Source organism: Protopterus annectens, chromosome 5.part0 (assembly GCF_019279795.1).
Source record: "Protopterus annectens isolate FY-2018-M chromosome 5.part0, PAN1.0, whole genome shotgun sequence".
In the NCBI taxonomy this organism is placed as follows: Eukaryota; Metazoa; Chordata; order Ceratodontiformes; family Protopteridae; genus Protopterus; species Protopterus annectens.
In genome coordinates this window covers 314,345,944-314,372,547 of record NC_056735.1, presented here as the reverse complement: position 1 = coordinate 314,372,547, position 26,604 = coordinate 314,345,944, and the positions used below count along the sequence as shown (strand labels likewise).

General features: G+C 38.6%; 1 protein-coding gene across 3 annotated transcripts in view; it reads right to left on the bottom strand.

The window, feature by feature from the left end:
- Positions 1-26,604, bottom strand: part of LOC122802607 (transmembrane protein 272-like) — a 322,220-nt gene that overhangs the window by 243,231 nt on the left and 52,385 nt on the right. For all 3 annotated transcript variants that reach the window (XM_044072294.1, XM_044072296.1, XM_044072295.1), the window contains exon 2: positions 10,810-10,923. In XM_044072294.1, the coding sequence (XP_043928229.1) occupies positions 10,810-10,885 (76 nt within the window). In that variant the 5' untranslated portion in view covers positions 10,886-10,923. The remainder of the gene's footprint in view (positions 1-10,809; positions 10,924-26,604) is intronic.

Below are 26,604 nucleotides of genomic sequence, written 5' to 3'. Positions count from 1 at the left end.
TGATATCTAGCTGGGTGAGTTTGTCAATGATGCCTGAGAGGGGCATAGTGTCAAATGCCTTGGCTAAGTCTAGGTAGGATGTATGCACAGATTTTCCCTTGTCCAGGGCCTTGGTGACGGTCTCAAAGACGTTCACCAGGTTTAGCAAGCATGATATCCCCTTGACAAATCTAAACTGAGTAGGATCAGGTGTTTGGAGATTACCTATATCTTTTTGATAAGGTCCGTGATGATTTGCTCCATGGCCTTGCAGATAAGGCTAGTCAGGCTAATACATCTATAGTTCCCAGGGTCAGTGGAAGCACCACCTTTGTGCAAGGGAATAATGCTGGCCATTTTCCATTCAGCTGGGACAAAGCTTAGACTATGATTGAAGAAAGTACCCAATGGTATTGCTAATTCTTGTTGGAGTCCAAGTAGGACACAGCCTGGGATGTTATCATGACCCATAGATGCTGTGTTTTTGGCCTTAGAGAGGGCATTTACAACCTGCTTTTTAGAGATACAGGGTAGGGGACAGGTGGTAAGGATGTCATGGGGTACATGTGGCAGGGACAGGGGAGTGAAGTTTTCACAGAACCTGTCGGCCAACAGGTTAGCTATGTCCACAAGCTCAGTATATGTGGTATCATTAGCTACCAGTCCAGGACAAATCTGGGCCTTTTCTTTTTAGGTTGCTGATGTAACTAAAGAATGCCTTATGGTTGTCTATAGTTGAGGAAGCTAATTTGGATTCATAGTTTGCTTTGGAGGACTTCACAAGAAGTCTTATTTGCTTGTTTAAGCTGAGACGGGAGTGTTTCCAGTTTAGACCTCGCTCCTGCTTACTCTTAGATAGCAATTTCTTTTATTATTGTAAAGCCCGTTAATGACAGTAGTCTACTAGGCAGGTTTGTTCTTCCTTGAGCAGCTTGTTGTGGTCCTATCAGGTACGGCCGAGTCACTGCAGTTATACAGGTGTTTGTATAAAGCATTGGTGTAGAACTTGGCATAGTTGCCAGTTCAATCTGGAGGGGGAGATAGAGTGAAGGTATTTATACCATACTGTAAGAGGCTATAATCTGCTTTGGAGAAGTTTTTTTAGTTTAGTTGCTGCTGGGGGGGGGGGGGGGCGTGTCAGGTATGGTAGTTATCTCAACTGAGACAGATTTGTGGTCTAATCTTACCAGGAAAGACCCCATAGTGTGGCTGCTACAGTGGTCCCCATATTGGTAAGCACCAGATCCAGGATGTTGGCACCCCTTGTGGAGGTGTCAACCAGCTGGTCCAGGACATTGGAGTTAACAAAGTTGAGGAACCTTTAGGCAAGTGAGTTTGGACACAAGTAATTTACCCAGTCAATGGATGGGTAGTCAAAGTCACTCAAAACCATGGTGTTCAGATGTATCTTGGTAGACTCAAGTAGATCCAAATAGGTAGAGTGGGTGTCCTGATTCATGGAGGGGGTCCTGTAACTGGCAATGACTTGAATAGGTGTCCTACAAACAGTTAATTGCACCTGAAGTATTTCCAGGGAATCATACCGTCTAACCAATCTGGAGGTGTATTTATATTTAATGAATATTGATACACTGCCTCCTTTAGTTTTCACACCTTCTGCTTGTGGTCTGAATGCGTGGAAGGAGGTGTAGCCCAGTATGGCTGGGGTGCTCTCCACAGCCTTGAACTAGGTCACCGTGACTGCACAAATGTCTCCATCTTCCAAGGTGAGGACTGCTTCCAGTGAGTGCAGTTTCATGTTAATACTCCTAGCATTTAACAGCATAACCTTGAGGTTACTTTTAGATGGAATTTTTACATTGGGAATTTTGTCCCTGAGACACTGCCTAAAAAAGGCACTATGGGGGTGGCAAGTGCCTTAGCCAGCAGCCGAAATCCCAGTGGTGACAGATGAAGACCATTTCTGGCAAAGCATCGAGGTCTGTCAGTCATGTCATCCAGGCTGACAGATACTGGATCCCCTTAGAAAGACAAATGTATATGGAATACACTGTATTCAAACCCAGGACCATGTGTACAGTAGTCCTACATTTACAGCTGTTGCTACAAGAATGCTATAAATAGGATCATAGATTAGTAGCAGGCTAACTGCCCTTGTGGGCCATTTTAAGCATAGCTAATTAACCCATGTGAGAACCAAGCCCTCATAAATAAGTACTAGGCTAGCTGCTCTTGTGGGCCATTTTAAGCTTAGCTAGTTTTCCTTTTTGTATTCAAAATAATCTCATTTGTCTATAGACTGGCCTTACCCATCCCATGATCTATAAATATAAATTACCCCTAATGAGAATAACTGGGATCATATCACAAATAATTTTAGGTGACCCATGCATGGAATAAAGCATTTAGGAGCTGCCTCTGTCCATTAGTAGTACGGGGATAGTCCTGGGGTAAATTTTCTGTTTTCCATACATAGATCTAAGTTGCACTTGAATATGGACAGGGATGAACTTTGTTTTGTTTTGATGGGCAGTCTTTTCCTCAGCAGCAGCATCCTCTGTGAAATATACCTGTCCCTCCAAACCATTCTGTTGATGTTGAAGAGGTTTACATCCCTAAACCAAGCAATTTTGATGCCATTTGACTTGCTGATGTGCAGTAAATCCATTGGTAATGGGTCAAAGGATGCCTTGTATGCACAGCTCACCTCTTAGCAGTCTGTAGGATATTAAACATATTCAATTAAATAATTCCGCAAGAAATATTAAACAATGATTGCAAATCTCAGTATCTGCCATGAAATATACACCATTATATTTTTTCTTTTAGTTGATGGTATGACCCCCCTGGACAAATTCTCCCTTTTCAGAGGGAACCCAGTGAGCACTGTACTATTAAGTGACTTGTTGGACTCATACAGTTGGCAAATGAACATGGAAGGAATCAAACCCTGTGCCACAGGCACAGAAAACAGCTCATTAATAGCTCAGAGCTTATGTCATCTGTGCTAACTGTGCTTAAAGTTGCAGATGCAACTCATTTCTTTCTTTCTTTTATTCTAGAGTCCAAAGACTCCAAGCAAGGGGGATGGTGGCCTGAAATTGTGGCTTTCATCCAGCAGGGAGTTAGGTGTTTTGTCTGTGCTCTTAACTCCTTCAGTCTGTTGGCCAACAGGTACAGCACAATGCTTGCTACACTGAACCCAGTATGATTCCATGCATCTGCATGCACACTATGCTTGGCTACAGTGGGATGCAAGCCCCACCTTCATACTTGGAGTACACATCTGACATCTTCCCAGCAATACCAGCAGCAACTGCATAAGCAGTTCTCTTCCAGACCTTCTCATCCCTCTGAGCATAGTCAGGGCTTCATCTCTACTTGGTATGGAGATAACTGACCCCTGCACTCATCTTTATGGTTTTGTTTATCATTGATCCCAGGGTAATGGCAGGAGTCTAACCTCAGCTGCCAAATAAGTTCACACCTTTCTAAACTGAGGGAGTCAGGTCCCCCTCTTCCATCATTCTGGAACTGATCAATTACCTGGAATTGAAATTGATGTCCTGGGTGTTCTAGACTATGCCTTGCCAAGGCATTCTCTACCTTGTTTCTCCCCATACAGTAGGTGTGCTCGTATAGCCTTTTGCGTAACTTTCTATCGGTCTTCCCAATATAAAACGCTGAGCACTGTGTACAATTTGCCATGTAAACCACCTGTTTACTTTGGCAATCAAATTTACCTCTTATCTTGTATTTCTTATTTCTTACCATAAATTTCTGGCCAACCCGCATGTACTTACAGTACCTACACATACTGCATTTATACATACCACTCCTCATTCCTACCATCCTCACTTTCCTCTCCAAGAGTTGTTTAAGGTTACTACCTCATCTGTAGACTATCCTTGGAATCTCTACCACTTTCCCCCACAGGGAATTATCATTAATGATTAAATCCCAATTTTTCTCTATGGTAGACACAATAGTTCTAGCATCCATACTAAAAGTAAAGGTAAAACTATATGGGCTAATTCCTTGTCTGGTAACCCTGTAGTCCATTGTGTACTCCTTCTGAATATTTAAGATAGGTGTATACAGTCCCCTGTCCTTTTTCATCTGTACTTCATTGACCAACTCCAAAATCAAATACCTAGGATAACCCCTTTTCAAAAAGAGTTCCTTCATGAAATTACATTCATTTGCAAAGTCGTTGTTTCTAGTAACCATCCTTGCAGCTCTAACCAGTTGGCCCTTGATTACAGATTTTTTTCTGTGTGAAAGGGTGACAGCTGGTGAACTGCAAGAGTGAATTAGAGTACATCTCCTTCCAGAAAATTTTAGCTGTATAGCACTTGTTTTGAGTATCTTTACTTAGGTCCACATCTAAGTAAGCTATCTTGTCTTTTGCAAAGAGGAAGGTAAACTTCAAAAAGTCTGTGGTGGAATTCAAATGTCTTAACATATCTTCAGCAGCTGTGGCATCTCCTTTAAATACCATAAAAATCATCCAGGAACCATGTATAGAACAGAATACTCTCCTGTATATCTGGATTACCTAACACAAATTCCCTCTCCCAGTGTGCCATAATCGAGTTTGCTAGACTCGCCCTACGTGGGGAGCCCATGGTGACACCTATTTTTTGGAGGTAAAATTTGTTGTTGAAAGTTATATATATGAAAGGATTATGTCTAGCAGCTCCTCCACTAACTGAATCGCTTCTCTTGGTGCCTTATTTAATCTCATCATGGAGGTCACCCATTCAGTCCCCTCTAAATGTGGAATAGAGAAGTAGAGGTCCTTAACATCTATAGTGAATAAATTTGATTCCTCACTAAAGGGAATTTTATTAATGTTTTCCAAAAAGGACCAAGAGTCCTTTGAAATCTAGGTTTCATTTTTGACATACTTTTTCAAAATGTTGTCGACAACCTTAGCACATGCATACATGATGCTATTTCTTGCATCGACCAGTGGACGCATTGGGGGGGTTCTGTATATGTTTGTGTACCTTACGGATCCCAAAAAGAATTGGGATCCTGGGAGCTGGCATAATCAAATAATTGAAGAGTTCCACATCAATCCGGGCTTCAGTAAACATGTCATTTATTAATGACTTGATTCTAGCATATGCTATATTCAATTCATTTCTTGAAACCTCTTCATAGGTATTAGTTGTTATTATTCCCATCATCCTATTGGTGTAGTCCTCATTATTCATCACTGCTAGTCCACCCCCTTTATCGGGTTCCATAATTCTCACTGGTGCCTGACGTAAGTTTTCAAGCATACATTTTTCATCTTTGCTAATGTTGAACCTGTGTCTATCCCCCCTAGTGATAGAATTTCCTATTGCATTTCACAAATCTAAATCACAAATTTGATCAAATAGTGCAATTGTAGGGTGTAAGGGTGGATGATAAACACTAGGAAAATAATAGTCTTTCTTACATTTGTTTGTTCACCCATTAATACAAACAAATTTAGTTTTCTAACAAACAGTTTAAAGTCAATTAGAGTCCTTGCCACATCAGCTCGTGCAGATGGAACAAAGGTGTAACCCTTTGCTAATAGTTCAACCAACTCAGGAGAGAAAGAAATCTCGGAATAATTAAAGATTTTAAAGTCAAGGTTGGAATTAATGGGTGAACAAACAAATGTAAGAAAAGACTATTATTTTCCTAGTGTTTATCATCCACCCTTACACCCTACAATTGCACTATTTGACCAAAATTGTGATTTAGATTTGCGAAATGCAATAGGAATATCTATCACTAGGGGGGATAGACATGGGTTCAACATTAGCAAAGAGGAAAAATTTATGCTTGAAAACTTACGTCAGGCACCAGTGAGAATTATGGAATCCGATAAAGAGGGTGGACTAGCAGTGATGAATAATGAGGACTACACCAATAGGATGATGGGAATAGTAACAACTAATACCTATGAAGAGGTTTCAAGAAACTAATTGAACATAGCATATGCTAGAATCAAGTAATTAATAAATGATATGTTTATTGAAGCCAAGATTGATGTGGAACTCTTCAATTATTTGATTCTGCCAGCTCCCAGGATCCCAATTCTTTTTGGGATCCCTAAGGTACACAAACACATATAGAACCCCCTAATGCGTCCCTTGGTCGAAGCAAGAAATAGCATCACGTATGCATGTGCCAAGGTTGTCAACAACATTTTGAAAAAGTATGTCAAAAATGAAATCCAGATTTCAAAGGACTCTTGGTCCTTTTTGGAAAACATTAATAAAATTCTCTTTAGCGAGGAATCAAATGTCCTCACTATAGATGTTAAGGACTTTTACTCCTCTATTCCACATTTAAAGGGGATTGAATGGGTGACCTCCATGATGAGATTAAATAGGGCACCAAGAGAGGAGATTCAGTTAGTGGAGGAACTGCTAGACATAATCCTTTCATATAACTATATAACCTTTAACAACAAAATTTACTTCCAAAAAATAGGTGTCGCCATGGGCTCCCCATGTGGGGTGAGCTTAGCAAACTTAGTTATGGCACACTGGGAGAGGGAATTTGTGTTAGGTAATCCAGATATACAGGAGAGAATTCTGTTTTATACACGGTTCCTGGATGATATCTTTATGGTATTTAAAGGAGATGCCATAGCTACTGAAGATATGTTAAGACATTTGAATTCCACCACAAACTTTTTGAAGTTTACCTTCCTCTTTGCAAAAGACAAGATAGCTTATTTAGATGTGGACCTAAGTAAAGATACTCAAAACAAGTGCTATACAGCTAAAATTTTCCGGACGGAGACGTACTCTAATTCACTCTTGCAGTTCACTAGCTGTAACCCTTTCACACAGAAAAAATCTGTAATCAAGGGCCAACTGGTTAGAGCTGCAAGGATGGTTACTAGAGACGACGACTTCGCGGATGAATGTAATTTCATGAAGGAACTCTTTTTGAAAAGGGGTTATCCTAGGTATTTGATTTTGGAGTTGATCAATGAAGTACAGATGAAAAGGGACAGGGGACTGTATACACCTATCTTAAATAATCAGAAGGAGTACACAATGGACTACAGGGTTACCAGACAAGGAATTAGCCCATATAGTTTTATCTGTACTTTTAGTATTGATGCTAGGAGTATTGTGTCTATCATAGAGAAAAATTGGGATTTAATCATTAATGATAATTCCCCGAGGGGAAAAGTGGTAGAGATTCTAAGGATAGTCTACAGATGAGGTAGTAACCCTAAACAACTCTTGGAGAGGAAAGTGAGGATGGTAGGAATGAGGAGTGGTATGTATAAATGCAGTATGTGTAGGTACTGTAAGTACATGGGGGTTGGCCAGACATTTATGGTAAGAAATAAGAAATACAAGATAAGAGGTAAATTTGATTGCCAAAGTAAACAGGTGGTTTACATGGCAAATTGTACACAATGCTCAGCGTTTTATATAAGGAAGACCGATAGAAAGTTATGCAAAATTGTATACGAGCACACCTACTGTATGGGGAGAAACAAGATAGAGAATGCCTTGGCAAGGCATAGTCTAGAACACCCAGGACATCAATTTCAATTCCAGGTAATTGATCAGTTCCAGAATGATGAAAGAGGGGGACCTAACTTCCCTCAGTTTAGAAAGGTGTGAACTTATTTGGCAGCTGAGGTTAGACTCCTGCTGTTACCCTGGGATCAATGAAATAAGTTTGATTATGTGTATTCTAAAATTGAGAAGCTTAACTAGATAAACAGTAGGTTTAGTCTTTTAACTCATGAAATTGCGAATAGGATGAAAAAGAATGAATAAAACAGGATTAAAACAGCCATAATATGGTTTTAACATGTTTCAATAATTTTTGATCCAAATAATGTGTTAATTTCAGACCAGAGTTAGGCATAAAAACATTATTCTTTTGTATTTGTCTCTCAGTCCGTAGAGTCAAAAGAAAGAAAGTGGTAGTTAGCCTTGTTATTACTATGTTTTAAAAAGTGTATATACATATATAAGGTAGTTAGCTTTACCACCACTACAGTTTAACAAGTGTGCACAAATACACAAATATTTTAAATTAAGGAAACTTGCCTATTTGGCCAGTTTATGTATTTATTTTAATAGATTTTAGAGGCATAAAAACGCCAAACAAAATGAGAAAAACAAACACAGGTTTATTGCCATTTTAATATGCACGTTCTATTGATGATATAAGTTTGTAGATATTGTATTTTAATACTTGGTTGAATTGATATACTATCTACCAGGTAATGCAGCATTTGTGAAGGGGAGGAGTTCACTAACATCAACTTAGAAAAAGTTTTGTATAACCAATAACATTGGCTTTTGAAAACCATGAGTTTTAAGAGGAGGGGAATTTAAACCCTGGCTTTGTAAACCTTTGTTTTTCTGATGAAGTTAACCATTGTGGTTTAACGAAAAGCGTTTTTTATGTTTAATGCTTACTTTATCAAAATAACAAATGCTACTTTCAATTTATTTAGCCTGTTGAAGTGTTGTTGGATTAACCCAGGAAATTTGAATTATGTTCAGTTGTTCATTTTTAACAGTTTGTTTTTCATAATGGGCATCTTAACTGTAATGATTTGAACAAACCAAGTCAAACCAAGTTAAGTCTTTCCATTTTACTTTCACACTGTCAGCATTTACTTCTTTTTAAAAAAATATTGTGTAATTGTAGGTGATGTTACTACAGACTGCAGATTTGCTGATGGCTAACAACATTGTTGTCTCTTGTGAACAATATGCACAAATCAGGACAAACTTTCTAATGGAGCTAAGGGTATATTGCAGTACTCCACCCGAGCTATCCAGGCACCTGAAGCATGTCTTCCCCTGAGCAAAGACATGTCCCGAGTCTGTTCTATTATAAGTGCATGCTTACTTGTCCAGCTGAAGTGACAGACCAATGACATCAACATAGCTGAAGAGGGTAGGGGCATCAACTGTGAGGGAGACAGTGGTATGCTGTGAGAATAGTGTTACCAAGTGCTGCTATGCCTGGAAACATTACATACACCTTAATATAGAAGAGCACTGTTTGCAGGAAGGTAGTCAGTTTCTTGAATTGCCATGGAAATGCCAGAAATGTTTCTTGGAATTATCAGTGGTTACCGTGAAGTGTGTATATATCTTGGTCACTAAGGTGATGGATAACAATGTGCACTTTTGGTCACACAATATAAAACTTTCACTGTTTACCTTTTCAGTCTGTACTTGTAAAATACTGGTAGGTTAGGTTGTGCTAGGCTGCTTTATGTCTGATTTCTGCTGTTGTCACTGCTAACACCCGAGAACAGCATTTCATGTAGATGTTTGGTGAATATTTAACTGGATATTTACCAGTATGTCTTATTTAACTGAATGTTATTTTCCCACTGATAGCTTTACTTCTTGTCATGTTATGAGCCATGAAATGCCTGACACTGTGCTCATTATTAAATTATGATTATCATTAGCATCGTTTCACTTTTCGTATATTTGAAGTTCCCCCCTATTTTATGAATTTGAAACCTTCTGCATGGCTGTACACTACTTCCTAATGCTAAGTGATAGGCATTTTGATTCTCATCCCATGAGCCTACATTCTGTAAATGTCACAGTACAAATACTGGCATGAAGCTAGGTCTTCTGTGGCATCAGACTGTGCAAGATAGGGGTAGGAGGTTGGCATAATGGTTAAGGTGCTTACCTTACAGGCACAAGATGCAGGGTTTGATTCTTACAGGGGGTAATTGGATAGGCTCAAAATGGCCCACAAAGGCAGTTAGCCTAGTACTAATCTATGAATCTAAATACTGAGAACATGTCACAGATATAATTAGTTGATTTCATACTTTTCAAAGACATACCAGCAATATATATAAAAATCATATTATTTTAAATAGTCATTGCATAATTTGAATAAGGAATGCAATATGTACTGTATGTAAAATGTATATGCCTAGTGTGGTTGCCATACATCACTTTACTTCATACTTTGACATGTTCATGCTATGTAATTAATATACTGACTTACTGCTGCTAAGAAAAAATAAAATTTTATTAAATTCTTATCAACGTTGTATAGGAGATGCATCAGGTTATAAAGTCTTATGCTGCTCCTTAACTTCATCACAGACCTCATCAACAACTCTACTTACTGCTAGCCCTGTGCCATATGTTTTTTTTTACATTGTAAAGTTAGATCCACCCTGTGGGAGGGCGTATTGCATAGGCATAGTTTGCCATCTAACATTGCTTTGCAACAACAGTGACAGGGTATGCATTGATGTGTACTTCAGCTAAGAAGCTAAAACCTGTACTTTTGTGATTCACAGATGAGTTTCCATTTATCTTAAGCAGACTGATGACAATTAAAAAAAAAAAAACACTGGAGCACTTGCCCTGCCAAAGCCTTTGCAGAAATGGGGAGCCTTCCATATCATAATGGGATCCCGACAACTTAATCACTTTTGATCTTAGGTTACCAGTCTCCCATCAGTAGTTCTCCTCCTTTGAGCCAGTGGCCCATCATCATTCTAGTGGCCCAGTATCATATCAGTTCAGTAGAAGGGAAGATTGTTGGTAACATCAACAAATTCATTTTGAAAAAAACAGAACTGAAGAAGTTCATTGTGATTAAAATGAAAGAAAGCGCTTAACTTTTTATCTGTGTGGACAGTCATTATTTTGTCTTTTTTTTCACTTTTTTTGTCTGAAGTTTATTCTGGTTTTGAATTTGGTGTTTTTCATTTTACTTAGTTTAACAAATTATTTTAGGACTAAATGTCTCATTATTCTCTATGTATTATGGGTGAAAGCTGAAGAGTAGATCATTTTGCTCTACATTACACTATTCTGTGGGACTAGAATTGGGATCAATTACCTTTACAGCATTTGTTTTGAAATGGTGTGTTCTTCATATTTTGCAGAAGCTGGGCTCGGTCACTTGTTTCTGCCATATCCTTGTCTGTTTCTGTTTGCTGTACAGTTCAGAAACCTGAAAAAAATGCATGTTAGAGGTCAATCGTTTTACGGGACAGATAATGGAGACTCACAAACTAGGACTTTAATCTTCTCTAAATCACCACTATCAGCATACTACAGAAATGTTTAAAATGTTAGATGGAAGAATCATTTTAAAGACTGACACTTGTAGGGCAGAAGGAAGCCCCAGTAATTTGTACAATACAGGTGAAATGTTTATAGTTATTTATTACACTTTGAATTTATTTATTTTTTTAAATTCATTTGTCAATTGGAGAAGTCCACTGGATGTAAGTGTTTCTGATTTCCATGGATGACAAAACAGTATTGTTTGGTTAAGTGACTTGCTCAGTAGGTAAATGGATATAGAAGAAATCAAACCCTGAACTTTACATTAAATATATACTTTGCTAATCAAAGTAAAGCAGATGGACTGGGTCCTTTTACATTGTTAGAGTAGAAACAACAGGCTGCTGTGTAAAAAAAAAAAAAAAAAAAAAAAATATATATATATATATATATACACATATTTCTATGCACACACACACACACACATATATGTATGTGTATTGAGTTATTATCAAATGATCCTAATGATAATGCTCACAATGTTGACCAGAAAATGTTGACATGCTGCTATGCATATGCTGACCAACAGAACTGGTGCATGAAAAAGTAAAACATGAGAAACAAACAAAACTTAACACTTTTTGCTAGTGGTCTTGCCATCTTATTTGTGGGGGCTGTAACCCCCCACCCCTGCTAATTATATATAGTAACTCTGAGATCACACAGTATTGGAGAAAAGGCATATTCCCCTACCATGAATTTTGTACAGTGTCACACACCTGCCGTCCATCTGCTTAGTTGACCTTATTTTACTGACTAAACTGGTGTCAACCAGGTGTAGTGCCGACAATAACTAGCACTGACATAGATAGATATAAATCCCTAAAACATCCATCTTGGAGAAAAAAAAATCATTGTCACAGGGCAAAAAAATCACACAAAGGCATCAGTATCTTCTGCAATTCAGACTGACTTATAAACCAGCATAAAAAATATATAGCTTCAATATTTATTAAGTTCACTAGGGTGACAATTTTGGCATATCTCTGCACTCTGTATAGTACAGCAATAATATTTGCCAAAAAATGGAAGTTGTATAGGCATTTACTTCTTTCCTGTCTGTACCTTTGATTCTTTGGGCTTCATCCTTGGGATCATATTTGACCATTTAGGACTAAATCTCATCTAAGCAACAATGCACTGGATAATATTATAACAATCATCTGCTTAACTAATATAGCAATAACCCATGCCTGGGTGTGGGTAATGCTGGATTTATCCACGGTTGGTGTGGCTTGGTCATGACGGCGAAGCCCGAGTGGCCAAACAAAGACAACCGTGGGTAAATCCAGCATTACCCACACCCAGAAGTGGGTTATTGCTATTATACAATGACATTATTTAAGAAAAAGAAATACTTACTTTTCTTAAATAATGGTATTGTATTATGCCTCCTTGCTGCCCTTCCACAGCTGACTGGTATTCTGCGGCAGTTCTGATGTACTGCGCATGCGTATGCTTACGCAGTACATCAGAGCTGTGGGTGGAAGCAACGGAGAAAGCAAGATCTCTGTTGCTTTTTACAAAGTGTTTCGCTATGTTAAAGGAGTTTAACATAGCAAGACAGCTTTAAAAAAAGCAATGGAGAATCTCTGTTGCTTTTTTTAAAGCTGTCTCGCTATGTTAAACTCCTTTAACACAGCAAGACAGTGTCTAAAAAGCAACGGAGATCTTGCGTTCTCCGTTGCTGTAAAAAAAGACTTATACTAATGGAAAAAGTCCAAGCGACCGGACATTTTCCATTAGTATAAGTCTGATTTACAATGTGCATGCTGACCAATCAGCGTGCACGTTTTGGAATATTAATGGGGGGGTCATTGTATAATGCGCAGTTATATACTGCTTGGAGTGAATTATTATGTCTAAGTGGAGAAATATGTAGGCAGAAAGGGGAGGTGTATGAAGAAAGTAATTTTTTGCTTGTGTGTAAATGGAAGGGTGGTGGTGGTGGTGGTGTGTGTGTGTGTGTGTGTGTGTGTGTGTGTGTGTGTGTGTGTGTGTGTGTGTAAGAATTTGTGGAAGAAGTTACATATGTAATATATGCTATATCTATAATGCGCTAGGATGTTTGGCTGCTGCAGTTGGTTCAATGTTTTAATGTGGGGGGAAATGAGACCTAGTGAACCTGGAATAATTGGCAGCAGTAACAAAGTAGCAAGTATTATTGAAAAGAGTTGTCTGAGGATCCTCTGAAGCCATCCATTATTGATATTGTCTGTACATGTTTGCAAAGTTCTTTGCTAGAAATTGCAGGTTTGCACAGCCCATTGTTAGGCATTGCTTCTTCAGGGCAGAAGCTGTTTGATTTACAAGACTCACAAATATTTTGTTATTTGATGATATATAATACTGCTTTGCACATAGTTACATAAATGTGGCTTATCTTTAGTGGTGCCTTTTTGATGACTTCTTGCACAGGCTGAAAATCTATGCAATTTCGTATTGCCACAGCCATGCCCTGTCAAATGATTTTATTCATGCTTGGCCATACACATAGAGCTCTAACATTCATGTTTCAGTAGCTCACTAGATGCAGTTTTCTAAAGTATCTTATAACTTTTCACCAAAAAAGAATATCCCTAAACCAATGTCCAGTTTATCTTTAGTTTTACTCCAGATACCACTGGCTAGCTCTGTGCTTATTTGTTGCCATATTATGTACCTCAAGATACCTGAACTTGAGACTTGTCATTTGTTACAGGTTCTGATGTAGGTAATCTAGACATCTACCTTATGCAGTGAAACAGCCACCCTGTGCAGCAATTTCCAAAGATGCTGCAATTTGAAATGCTTTGTCTAGGGTTAGACATAATTTTGACCCTAATGATTTATGTGTGTTCTCATCAGGAAGATCACATAACAGTCTACCTCCTAATACCTGAATCAAGGTCCATTGATACTGGTAATGATCTGCGAATCATTGTTCAGCTACATGATCAGATATGGCTTTATTGATTTCTTGATTTCTGTAATCAAGTGCATGATCACTAGGGCCTATCTTGACACTCAGTAGAGCATGGCACCATGGACACCACACTAGAAGTGTAGGCACAAGTGTATATATTATATATATATATATATATATCTACAGACATTGACAAAGGGTAATTGTGAGGTAGAGTTCAGGGAAGAGTTAAGACAGGTACTGGGTGGCAGTGAAGAGTTACCAAATAGCTGGGTAACTACAGCAGAGCTAGTAAGGGAGACTGCTAGAAAGGTGCTAGGTATGACATCCGGACAGAGGAAGGATGACAAGGAGACATGGTGGTGGAATAATGAAGTACAGGAGAGTATACAGAGGAAGAGGTTGGCAAAGAAGAAGAAGTGGGATTGTCAGAGAGATGAAGAAAGTAGACCGGAGTATAAGGAGATGAGGTGCATGGCAAAGAGAGAGGTGGCAAAGGCTAAGTATAAGGCATATGAAGAGTTGTATGAAAGGTTGGACACTAAGGAGGGAGAAAAGGACCTGTACTGATTGGCTAGACAGAGGGACCGAGCTAGGAAAGATGTGCAGCACGTAAAGGTGATAAAGGATAATGAGGGAAACATACTTACAAGTGAGGAGAGTGTGTTGAGCAGATGGAAAGAGTACTTTGAGGGGTTGATGAATGAACAGAATGAGAGTGAGAGAAAGTTGGATGATGTGGGGATGGTGAATCATGAAGTGCAATGGATTAGCAAGGAGGAAGTAAGGATAGCTATGAAGAGGATGAAGAATGGAAAGGCTGTTGGTCCAGATGACATACCTGTGGAAACATAGAGGTGTTTAGGTGAAATGGCAGTGGAGTTTTTAACCAGATTGTTTAATGAAATCTTGGAAAGTGAGAGGATGCCCTGAGGAATGGAGAAAAAGTGTTTTGGTATTGATTTTTAAGAATAAGTGTGATGTGCAGAGCTGTAGTAACTACAGAGGAATTAAATTGATCAGTCACATCATGAGGTTATGGGAAAGAGTAGTGGAAGCTAGGTTAAAAAGGGAGGTGATGATTAGTGATCAGCAGTATGGTTTCATGCCAGGAAGGAGCACTACAGATGCAATGTTTGCTCTGAGAATGTTGATGGAGAAGTACAGAGAAGGTCAGAAGGAGTTGCATTGTGTTTTTGTAGACATAGAGAAAGCATATAACAGGGTGCCTAGAGAGGAGATGTGATATTGTATGAGGAAGTTGGGAGTGTCAGAGAAGTATGTAAGAGTGTTACAGGATATATACAAGGGTAGTGTGACAGTGGTGAGGTCTGCGGTGGGAGTGACAGATATGTTTAAGGTGGAGGTGGGATTACATCAAGGATCAGCTCTGAGCGCTTTCTTATTTGCTGTGGTGATGGACAGGTTGACAGACGAGATCAGACAGGAGTCCCTGTGGACTATGATGTTTGCAGATGACATTGTGATCTGTAGTGAGAGTAGGGAACAGGTGGAGGAGACCCTGGAGAGATGGAGATATGCTCTAGAGAGAAGAGGAATGAAGTTCAGCAGGACTAAGATAGAATATATGTGTGTGTGAATGAGAGGGAGGACAGAGGAATGGTGAGGATGCAAGGAGTAGAGGAGGCGAAGGTGGATGAGTTTAAATACTTGGGATCAATAGTTCAGAGTAATGGTGAGTGTGGAAGAGAGGTGAAGAAGAGAGTACAGGCAGGATGCAGTGGGTGGAGAAGATTGTCAGGAGTGATTTGTGACAAACGAGTACCAGTAAGAGTGAAAGGGAAGGTCTACAAGAGGGTAGTGAGACCAGCTATGTTATATGGATTGGGGACAAAAAGGCAGGAGTTAGAGCTGGATGTGGCAGAGTTAAAGATGTTAAGATTTGCACTGGGTGTGAAGAGGGTGGACAGGATTAGGAATAAGTATATTAGAGGGTCAGCCCAGGTTAGAAGGTTTGGAGACAAAGCCAGAGAGGCAAGATTACGTTGGTTTGGACATGTACTGAGGAGGGATGCTGAGTATATTGGGAAAAAGATGCTAAGGATGAAGCTACCAGGTAACAAGAAAAGAGGAAGGCCTAAGATAAGGTTTATGGATGTGGTGAGAGAGGACATGCAGGTGGTTGGTGTGACAGAGCAAGATGCAGAGGACAGGAAGAAATGGAAACAGATGATCCGCTGTGGCGACCCCTAACAGGAACAGCCGAAAGAAGATGATGATATATCTACAGACACACACACACAAAATGCACACCTGTAAGCAATTTTGAGAATTGCCAGCTTTCCCATAGCACAGATAATAAGGACCTCATAAAAGAACATACAATAAAACTACCATGTAGACACAGTGAGGATATGCAGACTGTACACAGATGGTACCCCGTCTGAGAAACAAACTAGGGAAGCAAGCTCTGTAAGGCTGCAACCCTATCAGATGTCTTGCAGTGCAGTTCATTTTTTGCTATGGAACATAAAGAATTCAGCTATCATAGATAGGTTAAGTTTCAAGTCATTCTGTAAAACAGGTGCAGTGTTTTTAAAGAAACTTAGATTTTTAGGCTTTTCTGCCAGCACCAAGGTGAAAGAAGCTGTAATTTCTAGGCACCATTGCATTAAATACAGATGAGGCCTTCTCAGTGCTTCAGAATAGATATAGTCACATTACAACTCTATTCTTCCACAAATGTTGTCCATTTATTTAGACCATTATTTATTTAAAAATATTGAAATGTCCAAACCTAACCATTGCACATCGAAAAAAAAAAGCCTTCAGCATTTTGGACTGTATCTCACTGCTAGTGAAGCTGGGGACAAACTTGAAAAATATAATATGCAACATTCCTTCATCTCACAGGGGAGTGAAGTAATACATTTTTTAGTTTTAGAGAGGAAGAAAGAGGTAAAAATTAAATTTTAAAAAAGTAAATTTTAGGTATATTGTGAATCAAAGTAGGATGCAACATATATTGAGATTTTTTTGTACTTGAAATTAGGTGGTTCAGGAAACAGTAGAAGCATATGCCACTAAAATTAAACAAAGAGAGTAAGACTGTGAATTTGATGACCTGGCTGTTTCAGTTATATCAGACAGAAGTGAATGTGAATTCAGAAATGAATAGCTAATGGCAGACTACTGAGAGGTGCAGATTTAACACTGGAGAAAGCCAATCATGTATGCACAGTGAAACCAAGTGAACTGCTAAGCATGCAACTTAAAAAGGATGACAGATGAATGATGTAGGCAGTCCACAGAATAAGGTATGTGAATGAAAAATGAGGTGAAAATGTAACCTAAAAATGATAATAACAGTAAAAGCACAATGATAGGTGGCTACACAGTAACCAATATGATATGTGGTAACAAATGAGCAGGTAGAAAACATACCACTGAAAAAGAAACAAGCAGACATGAAAAGGTGTGTTGCAAAAGTTTAATCAAAGCTGTAAGATCTGAGATTTTTAAGAACTAGAATCACATTCTTCAACAAGTTATTAATATTTTAGAGAAGAAACAGAAGTTTAAAGCAGAAATGCTTTTTGATACTATTGAAACAAACAGCGAATGCAGTGCATGCTGCACACTGTCAGTACATTCAGTGTTTGAATGCAGTGCATGCTGCACACTGCTACACTCTGAGAATGCATTTGGTGATTGAATGCAGTGCATGTTGCACACTGTAGTGTCAATAAATTCAGTGACAGAATGTAGTGCATGCTGCACACTGTCACCACATTCAGTGATCAAATGCAGTGCATGCTGCACACTGCTGCATACTGGCAATACATTCAGTGAGTGAATGCAGTGCATGCTGCACACTGTAGTGTCTATACATTCAGTGACTTTAAGCAGTGCTTGCTGCACACTGTCAGTACATTCAGTGATTGAATGCAGTGCATGCTGCACACTGCTGCACACTGGCAATGCATTCAGTGATTCAATGCTGTGCATGTTACACACTGCAAGTACATTCAGTGATTGAACTGCTCTCTCCAAAGCAAAAAACACAGCATCCATGGGACCTGATGGTGTCCCCGGCTGTGTGCTCCACGAACTCAATGAGGAATTAAACCCACAGCTAGGACAGCTGTTTAATCAAAGTCTTACCTCTGGATACGTACCCAGGGAGTGGCGCACTGCAACTGTGGTCCCACTTCACAAAGGCGGTGCCTCCACCGACCCTGGAAATTACCGGCCCATTAGCTTGACAAGCCTTATCTGCAAAGCCATGGAGATGATCATAATGGACCTCATAAATAAAGACATAGGGAATTTGCAGACTTTGGATCCAACCCAGTTTGGCTTTGTCAAAGGCAGATCATGCCTTTTAAACTTGGTTGACTTTTCCGAAACAGTCACCAAAGCCATTGATGAGGGAAAGGCAGTCCATACAGCCTACCTCGATCTGGCTAAGGCCTTCGATACAATACCCCACTCGGGTATCATTGAAAAACTCATCAGCTTAAATGTCAACCCATACATCACAAGATGGGTTGCAAACTGGCTGAGTGACAGAACCCACAGGGTCAGAGTTGCTGGCGCCATGTCAGACTCAAAGCCTGTCACAAGTGGTGTCCCACAGGGCTCAGTCCTGGGCCCACTCTTGTTTGGCATCTACTTTTCCAAAGTACAAGCAAACACAGGAGGGTTATGGCTGACAAAGTTTGCAGATGACTGCAAACTGGGCCATAGTAGAAAACACATCTGACACAGATATCCTTCAGAAGGGTCTCACAGAAATGGATAACTGGTGCCAGAGCCACGGCCTAAAGTTAAATGCCAAAAATGCATAGTCATACCCTTCGGGAAAAACAAGGTTACCCCTAGCTACCAAATAGGTGGCAATCCACTGAGCACGGAAGAAGTTATCAGGGACCTGGGGACCCAGGTTGATAGTAGTCTGTCATTCGACACCCATGTAGCTAAAGTAGTTAGGAAGACCTTCTACATTGCCCACCTTATCATGAAGGGATTCTCATCTAGATCAAGGGAGGTCATAGTCTCCCTTTACTCATCACTCATCAGACCAATGATTGAGTACAATGCCCCATTCGAATGTATCTGACCCGACACTTGCAGCAGCTGGAGAGGCCACAAAAGTTCCTCACCAAAAGGATAAAGGGTCTCAAAATCTGTCCTATGCTGCCCGACTGAAAGAACTCCAGCTCTATTCAGTCGCCACGCTGCTCAGAGGTGACCTTTGCCTAACATACAAGGCCATGTCAAACCCAGATTTGATGAATATGCTTCACCTCAAAAATCTAGATCCATCAGAGCCACAAGGCGGAGACTTAAACCTCGACACGGCTATTAATAGGCTGCTGGAGGGATAGATTCATCACCCAAAGACTCCCTATGCTGTGGAACAAAATCCCGGTACATGTGAGGCAGAGCACCTCGCTGGCCTTGTTCAAGAGAAATCTTGACCAATGGATGGGAGATCGCAGATATACCCCAGGGATTACCTCAGTGTCACTGCTCGACAGAGGCACAGCAAAATAATGGGTATAGTTCCCCATACTAAAGGGGTGGCGTAAGCCACAAAACGATGGGCTAGGCTTGTAAATGCCCTCGGGCAGATAGCCTAGTATGAACCTATGAACCTATGAACCTATGCATGCTGTACACTGCAGTGTCAATACATTCAGTGACTGAATGCAGTGCATGCTGCACACTGTCAGTATATTCAGTGATTAAATGCAGTGCATGCTGCACACTGTGTCAGTACATTCAGTGGCTGAATGCAGTGCATGCTGCACACTATCAGTACATTCAGTGATTGAATGCAGTGCATGCTGCACACTGCTGCACACTGTCAGTACATTCAGTGATTGCCAGAATGAGTGTGTCCATTCAACTCAAGCTGTAACTGAGGACAAAAGTGACTTTTGGTGTGAAAACTGTGGATTAATGGCAAATGAGGTACATTTACATTGGGTACTGAACTACTTTAAAATGCAAAATTTAAACAATATGTAGTACATATTTGCTTACGTACTACTGTCATATTTTGGAAACACAGTGAAACCTTTGGGTCAAATCAGATTGGACTGTATACATACATATATATATATATATATATATATATATATATATATATGTATATATATATATATATATATATATATATATATATATATATATATATATATATATATATATATATATATATATATATATATTTGTATATATATATATATATATATATATATATATATATATATATATATGTGTATATATATATATAATTACAAAGTTCTTATTATGGATAGTAACACTGCAAGCTCATTTAAAGCAGGCAAATCTTATGGGCAGCAAAGTTTGTGCTACACTTGACATAGTGAAGAAAATCATTGTGTTTCAGAAGCAAAGTATTTCCTTTTTAAAGAAAATGTGGCAAACAGTTAACAATTAGAGTACATAGTAACTGTTTCATAGGTGAATACTGGACTAATGGCTCTTGTAGGTCATTTTTAAGCCTAACCAATATCCCTCAAAGGTAAGAATCAATCTTTGTAGCTTGTATTTATAAGGTAAACCCTTAACCATTATATCATCCCCCATCCTGACATTCAGAGATAGGTAAAACTTTGCTGCAAGAATGTGTGAGATCCTCCTGCAGGTCAGTTGAACAGCTGCAGTGGCAGTCAGAATACATTTTTGAATAATTTTGAAACAATTACTGTGCAAGCTGCAGAATCAGTCTAGCGCTGAATCTAAAGTGCATACTTCTGTGAAAGATATACAAAATTATGACTTTATTGCCATGCAACTTTCTATGGCAAACAAATACATTTAAAGGATGCCTGTGATTAACACTTCTTTGTAAGTACAGAAGCATAATTCACAACATAGAGTTTGTTATGGATATGGATAATATTATGAAAAGTATGTAGATCTGTTTGAAGGCTTAGGACGTCAGTATACTAATCATCATATAAAAATTTCACCTAAGGCAGTTCCTGTGATTCATACTGCTAGAGAAGTATGTGTTGCACTTAAAGTTAGAACAGAACAATAACTTAAGGATACAGATTCTATAGGTGTTACAACTGAACAGACAGAACTAAGAGGTCAAGATATGTATTGATTCACAGGACCTTAACCAATGGATCAAAATGGAGTATTATTTGCTTAAGACTATTTAAAAGCTAGCACTATAATCTATGCACAATGCTAGATTTTTGTCTGTTTGATGCAAACCAGAAGTTTGTAAAATTAAAGTGAATGAACCCAGTTCCAAAGTCTATAGTTTCAATATGCCATTAGATTATTATATATTCCTGAGGTTAGTTTTAGCGATCTCATCAATTTTTGTAAGTGCTCCAAAGGTCAACAGCAATTATAGTTGAGGGGTTAGATGAAGTAAGCAACCTAATAAAAGATGACATTACAGTCTGGCATGCCACAAAGCAGGAAAATGAGATGTGACAGATACAGTTGTTGTAAAGAATAAGATCTCAAGGTTTAAAACTCATTAAAGCCAAATGGTAGATATACATTACTTTTGTTGACATACATGGGACATGCACTGATAGAAGATGGTTTTCATTAAGATGCTAAAAAGGTTAGAGTTATTGTGAATATGCAGAAACCATATGATTCTTAGGTTGGTATAGTATCGTTCCACATTCATACCTCACTTGTCAGAAATCATAGTACTGTTAAGATAGCTGTTAGAACATGATACTGAATGATGTTAATCAGTAAGACAAAAAAATTGCTGAAGTATCTAGTAACTAAACCACTAATCCTCAACACATTGTGAGATTACAGTACATAAAACCCTGCAAATTGATGCTAATAAGCAAGGGCTAGGTCCAGTTCTTTTACAAGGAAGAGGTCTATTGTATATGTCGAGGACATTGACAGATGCTCAGGCATGTTATACATGAATGATGAAAATGCTAGCTATAGCCTTGGGCTGCCAGAAGTGCCATGATTATATTTATGGCAAGTGTATTACAGTAGAGTAAGTCCAAAAAGCACTTCAAAACATTTAGAAAGTCCTTATATAAAGCATCAGAGCATCTACAGAGGATACTACTTTCCTTACAGAAGTATAGTGAAAAAACAGGAAAGCTTATGCGCATTGCAGAGACACTAAGCAGGACATACCTGAATGAGTGCAAAGAGGATTTCCTAGAAAAAGATTTGGAAGCACTGCTGTAACATCTAGTAATAACTAAGAAACTACAACAGCTGGCTGAAAGTGTTCTACAGAGAAATACCGACTTCCTAGAAGCCATTCAGCCGAAAGAATGAAAAACAAAATAGCCAAAACTCATAAGGCCAAAAAAAAATCCATTTTAACTGTTTTTTGGGGTCTATATTATATCCTCGAAGAGGAGTTCCATTGAACGCCTCTTCATCGACCCTTAAACTGCAAAATCACAAAAACAGCAAATGTTCACATCAGCAATTTCTTTCCCTGGGAAAGAACTCGCTTGCCCAAAAAAGAAAAACACATCACTACAAACATTACAAAGTGGGTGGCTTCAACCCCCATGCCCCCCACCCTCTAACTAAATATACCAACTCCGAGATTGCACTACAGTGGGGAAATGGCAAACTAACAAGGATGGTGAAGTGATTTCTTTCCCAGGGGAAAGAAATCGCTGATGTGAACGTTCACTGATTTATGATTTTGTGGTTTTAGGGTAGATGAAGATGGAATGCCTCTTCAAGGATATAATATAGACCCATTTTTTGTAGGGGGGTAAGCCCCCCTGCACCCTCTATGTGGGCCACCACACACCCCAGATTTATATATGCCAAAGTCATGGTTGCAGAGACACGATCAGTAATTCTTCACAGTGTATGAAACTTTATCTTCTCCATGTACTAGTGGTTACAGAAACAAAAAGCTGTTTTGCTGCTTTTAAAGCCATAAAGCACTTAGCGAGCACTGTCAGAAAGACAGTGTAACTTATTCTCTTATGTTTACACTCACCTTCCATGCCTCTCAACTAGCCTGACTTTTGATGAATGTCCAGGATTTTTGCCTCATATGTTTGGTCTGGTCCTTATAACATCTGTGTTTTTTTAATAAATCAATGAGGACTGAAGTCACTAAATAATGACATACATTTTAGTTTTACACTTTGTATCCTTTAAAAAAATGCAACAAACACAAATCCTGTTATTCTAGCAATTTTCTAAGTTTATAAGAGGAAATCAGGGATCCATTAATAGAACAGATAGCAGGAAGAAGTACATTGTTGCTGTCCTTTGTGGGTCAGTACTGGCAGATATAACTGCCTAACAAGATACCTGACCTTAACAAATTAAGTAGGGGTGCTTAACATTTGTTATGATTGGGTCTTGCACTATATTAGCACTTAACTAATTTGTTTTTTCCAGATATCAGAGCATAATCACTGCATTCCACACACAATAAAACATTTATTCATCACAAATTTCCAAGGTGTGGCCACCTAATCAAGTAACCAGTCAGATATCAAGACTGTAAGAAGTGAGGAACATTTCTAAAATAAATGAAGTTATTGTTGATTGTAATTTCATATGACACACATACATCATTATAGTTTAATATAGTCTATCAAGTTATGTACATAGTTTTATCAATAAAGGGGGATGTCACATACAGAGTAAGTCATCAGATTACTGTGCCTTTGAACCATATGATATGTGTGTGTGTGTGTGTGTGGGGGGTAGATTTGAGCAAATAGTAAAGCCTTGAAATGTAAACAGCTGCATTGATTGGATGCATGCATGCACGCGCGCACGTTTGAGTGTGTGTGTGTGCGTGTGTGTGTGTGTGTGTGTGTGTGTGTGTGTGTGTGTGTGTGCGTGTGTGTGTGCGTGTGTGTGTTTACTTGGTTATTTTTACACAGTATATTTTTTCTTCCAATACACAGTTGTGACACTGACAATGTTCCAATATCTTGCCTTATTCCATTTAGTTGACATGATATTCTAAAAACTGATTGAACAGTTACGTACATCAATCCTTGTAAAGCTCACTGTGAGTTAAACAATTCAACTGTTTTGGAGTACAGTTTATCTATCTACTTATCTATCTCTCCGTCTACCTCTATATACATTTCCATGTGGTAAATGTGGTAAGTGACTCAAAGAGTACACTAAAGTGTCAATGTTTCTTTGATCTAATGGAAACAAGTAAAATAAAAGGGAAAAGAGATGGAAAGACAAACTAGACCACAGACAAGAGTGAAATTTAACATTTTACTGTTCAAATTATATTCCCTACTATGTTATTTAATAAAAGTCCATTATACACAATATTTTCCTTGTTAATATCTGCCTCATTTACCAGACAATACTAGGGGTATAAACATCCAGTAGGTTTACCACATGTAATACAAGCCAAAGGCCAAGTGCTTGCGTGTAAGGTGTAAGGGTGAAGATGACTGTTTTGTGAAGTTTATTCACAGACTTCCACTATTGTTTTCAGTATCTTCTTATTTGAAGTCTGAAACTGTAACTTGTCAGTTAAAATCTGCTAAGGTGTGTTCAGTATGCAGTCATTCCTGTATTACTGGTTATAAAAGCAAACACAACTTTTCACCATCCAGTTATTTTCATTCAGCAAAGCAATAACAGCTCTAATGATAATGACAAACTGAAAAAAATTACTGAGAGAAGAATGCATGCTTAACAACGCCTCTGAAATGCCTTCCAATCCCATAGACTAAGATAGTTTGTAAAAAAACACAGAAGGGTCTTTAGCATAATCTTTTGTTGTACTGGATGTAATTCTAAGTACTATTTTTCAGTCACAGAGCAGCACTGCATAATATAGTATCCCAATGCTCCTCAAAAAGTTTCAAGTTAAAATGAACTAGTTACATGCTTACAAGTAATGGTCTTGTTTTTCAGCTCTTTAAGTTAGATCCTACTTTTTTCATTATTATTGCATATACAGGCAATGTTTGCCATGTATCAGCACCTCTTATCTTTTCATTTCTTTCCTTATTTATTTTTCTGTTTTATGATCTACATTAACTATATTCAAAAGGCTGGGTAAATGAAGAATTTAAAGAACCAAGAGGTGGGAAAGGGAAAAGAACAAAGAGTTGTAAATGTGATACTGATTTGATAAAAATATTCAGACAATAAATAAAATATTATAAACATCTGTGATCATGGTAGTAATCTCTCTCTCTCTCTCTCTCTTTCGGCTTTTCCCGGTTAGGGGTTGCCACAGTGGATCACCTTGTCCACTTATGATTGGCAGTGGAGTTTTACAGTGTCAAGTTGCCAGCCCGGTGCCCAACCTTCGACAGAAGGCACACATACGCACGCACTCACGCCTAGGGCCAGTTTTAGCATGTCCAATCCACTTGCAGCATGTCTTTGGGGATGTAACAAGAAATGTGCTCCGAGGAAAGTGTTTGTCATTTTTAACTAAACAGAATTAAAAAAATTGTTTTTATTTAATGAAGGACCTGGGATACATATGTAGTGCTTGCATACCAGCAACTAAAAGAAAGGGGATATATAATACCCGCTAAACGGATCATCTTGGAGCTAGCTACCACGTGGAGGGAGTAGCCTTATTGTAGCTTTTCATTTTCATATGGTGAAGGCATACTCCCCAGGCTAGAGCTTGTTCACTTTATCTTTTCATATGTCTTTGGGGATGTGGGAGGAAACCGGAACACCCGGAAGAAACCCACATGACTACAGGGAGTACATACAGACTCTGCACAGAAGACACCCCAGCCAAAGATCAAACCAGTGAGGCGACAATGCTAAACGCTGCACCACCGCGGCCATCCTTGTGATCATGATAGTAATGCTTGATTTTATTAGACCAGTAAAGCAGTATTGAATGTTTTAAGCATATTTTGAAAGATTCTTGGCATTTGTCGGGAGAGTTTAACAACACTCCTTTTGTGGAAGACACCATTTTTGTTGCAGCTGATGTCGAAAATTCATTTTCTGTGATACCTCATATCACAGGTCTGAAGTCTTTTTTAGAGGCATTAAGTGGTGATAATACCTTCTCCAATGATGATTTATTGATTGTTAATCGATTTATAGACATAATTTTACATAACAACTTCATATTTTTGAAGGGAAATTTTTTCACCAAGTTTCAGGGGTGGCAATGAAGGCAAAATTCATACCTCTTTATGCAAACCTGGTTTTGCTGAATGGGAGTTCCAACATGTGTTTAAGTTCCCATATTTTGATTATGTCTTAAGATACTTTGGGTAGCTGGATGATATTTTAATCTTTTGAAAGGGTGATCAAGCTAATTTATTTGATTTCATGACATATCTTAACAAAACTAATGATTTTATACATTTTACTTAAGTTATGATTCTTACAAGATTGATTATCTCAGTGTCACCATAATGACGAATACAGGCAAAGGGAGATATATGTCTACCATTTTTAAAAAGGAAACATACTCTAACTCTTTTCTTCATTTCAATAGCAACTGCCCCTTGCTCCAAAAAAGGAACATAGTTAAAAGGCAGATGGTGTGCCTTTTGAGAATGGTGATTGATGATCCAATTTTTTAGATTAACTCGATATTTGAATTAGAATGTTTAAGGACAGATGTTACAACACTTCCATGTTGGAAGAGGTCAAAATGACATTATAAAGATAGAAAGACAAAGTATGCCTTATTTTATCCATTTCAAA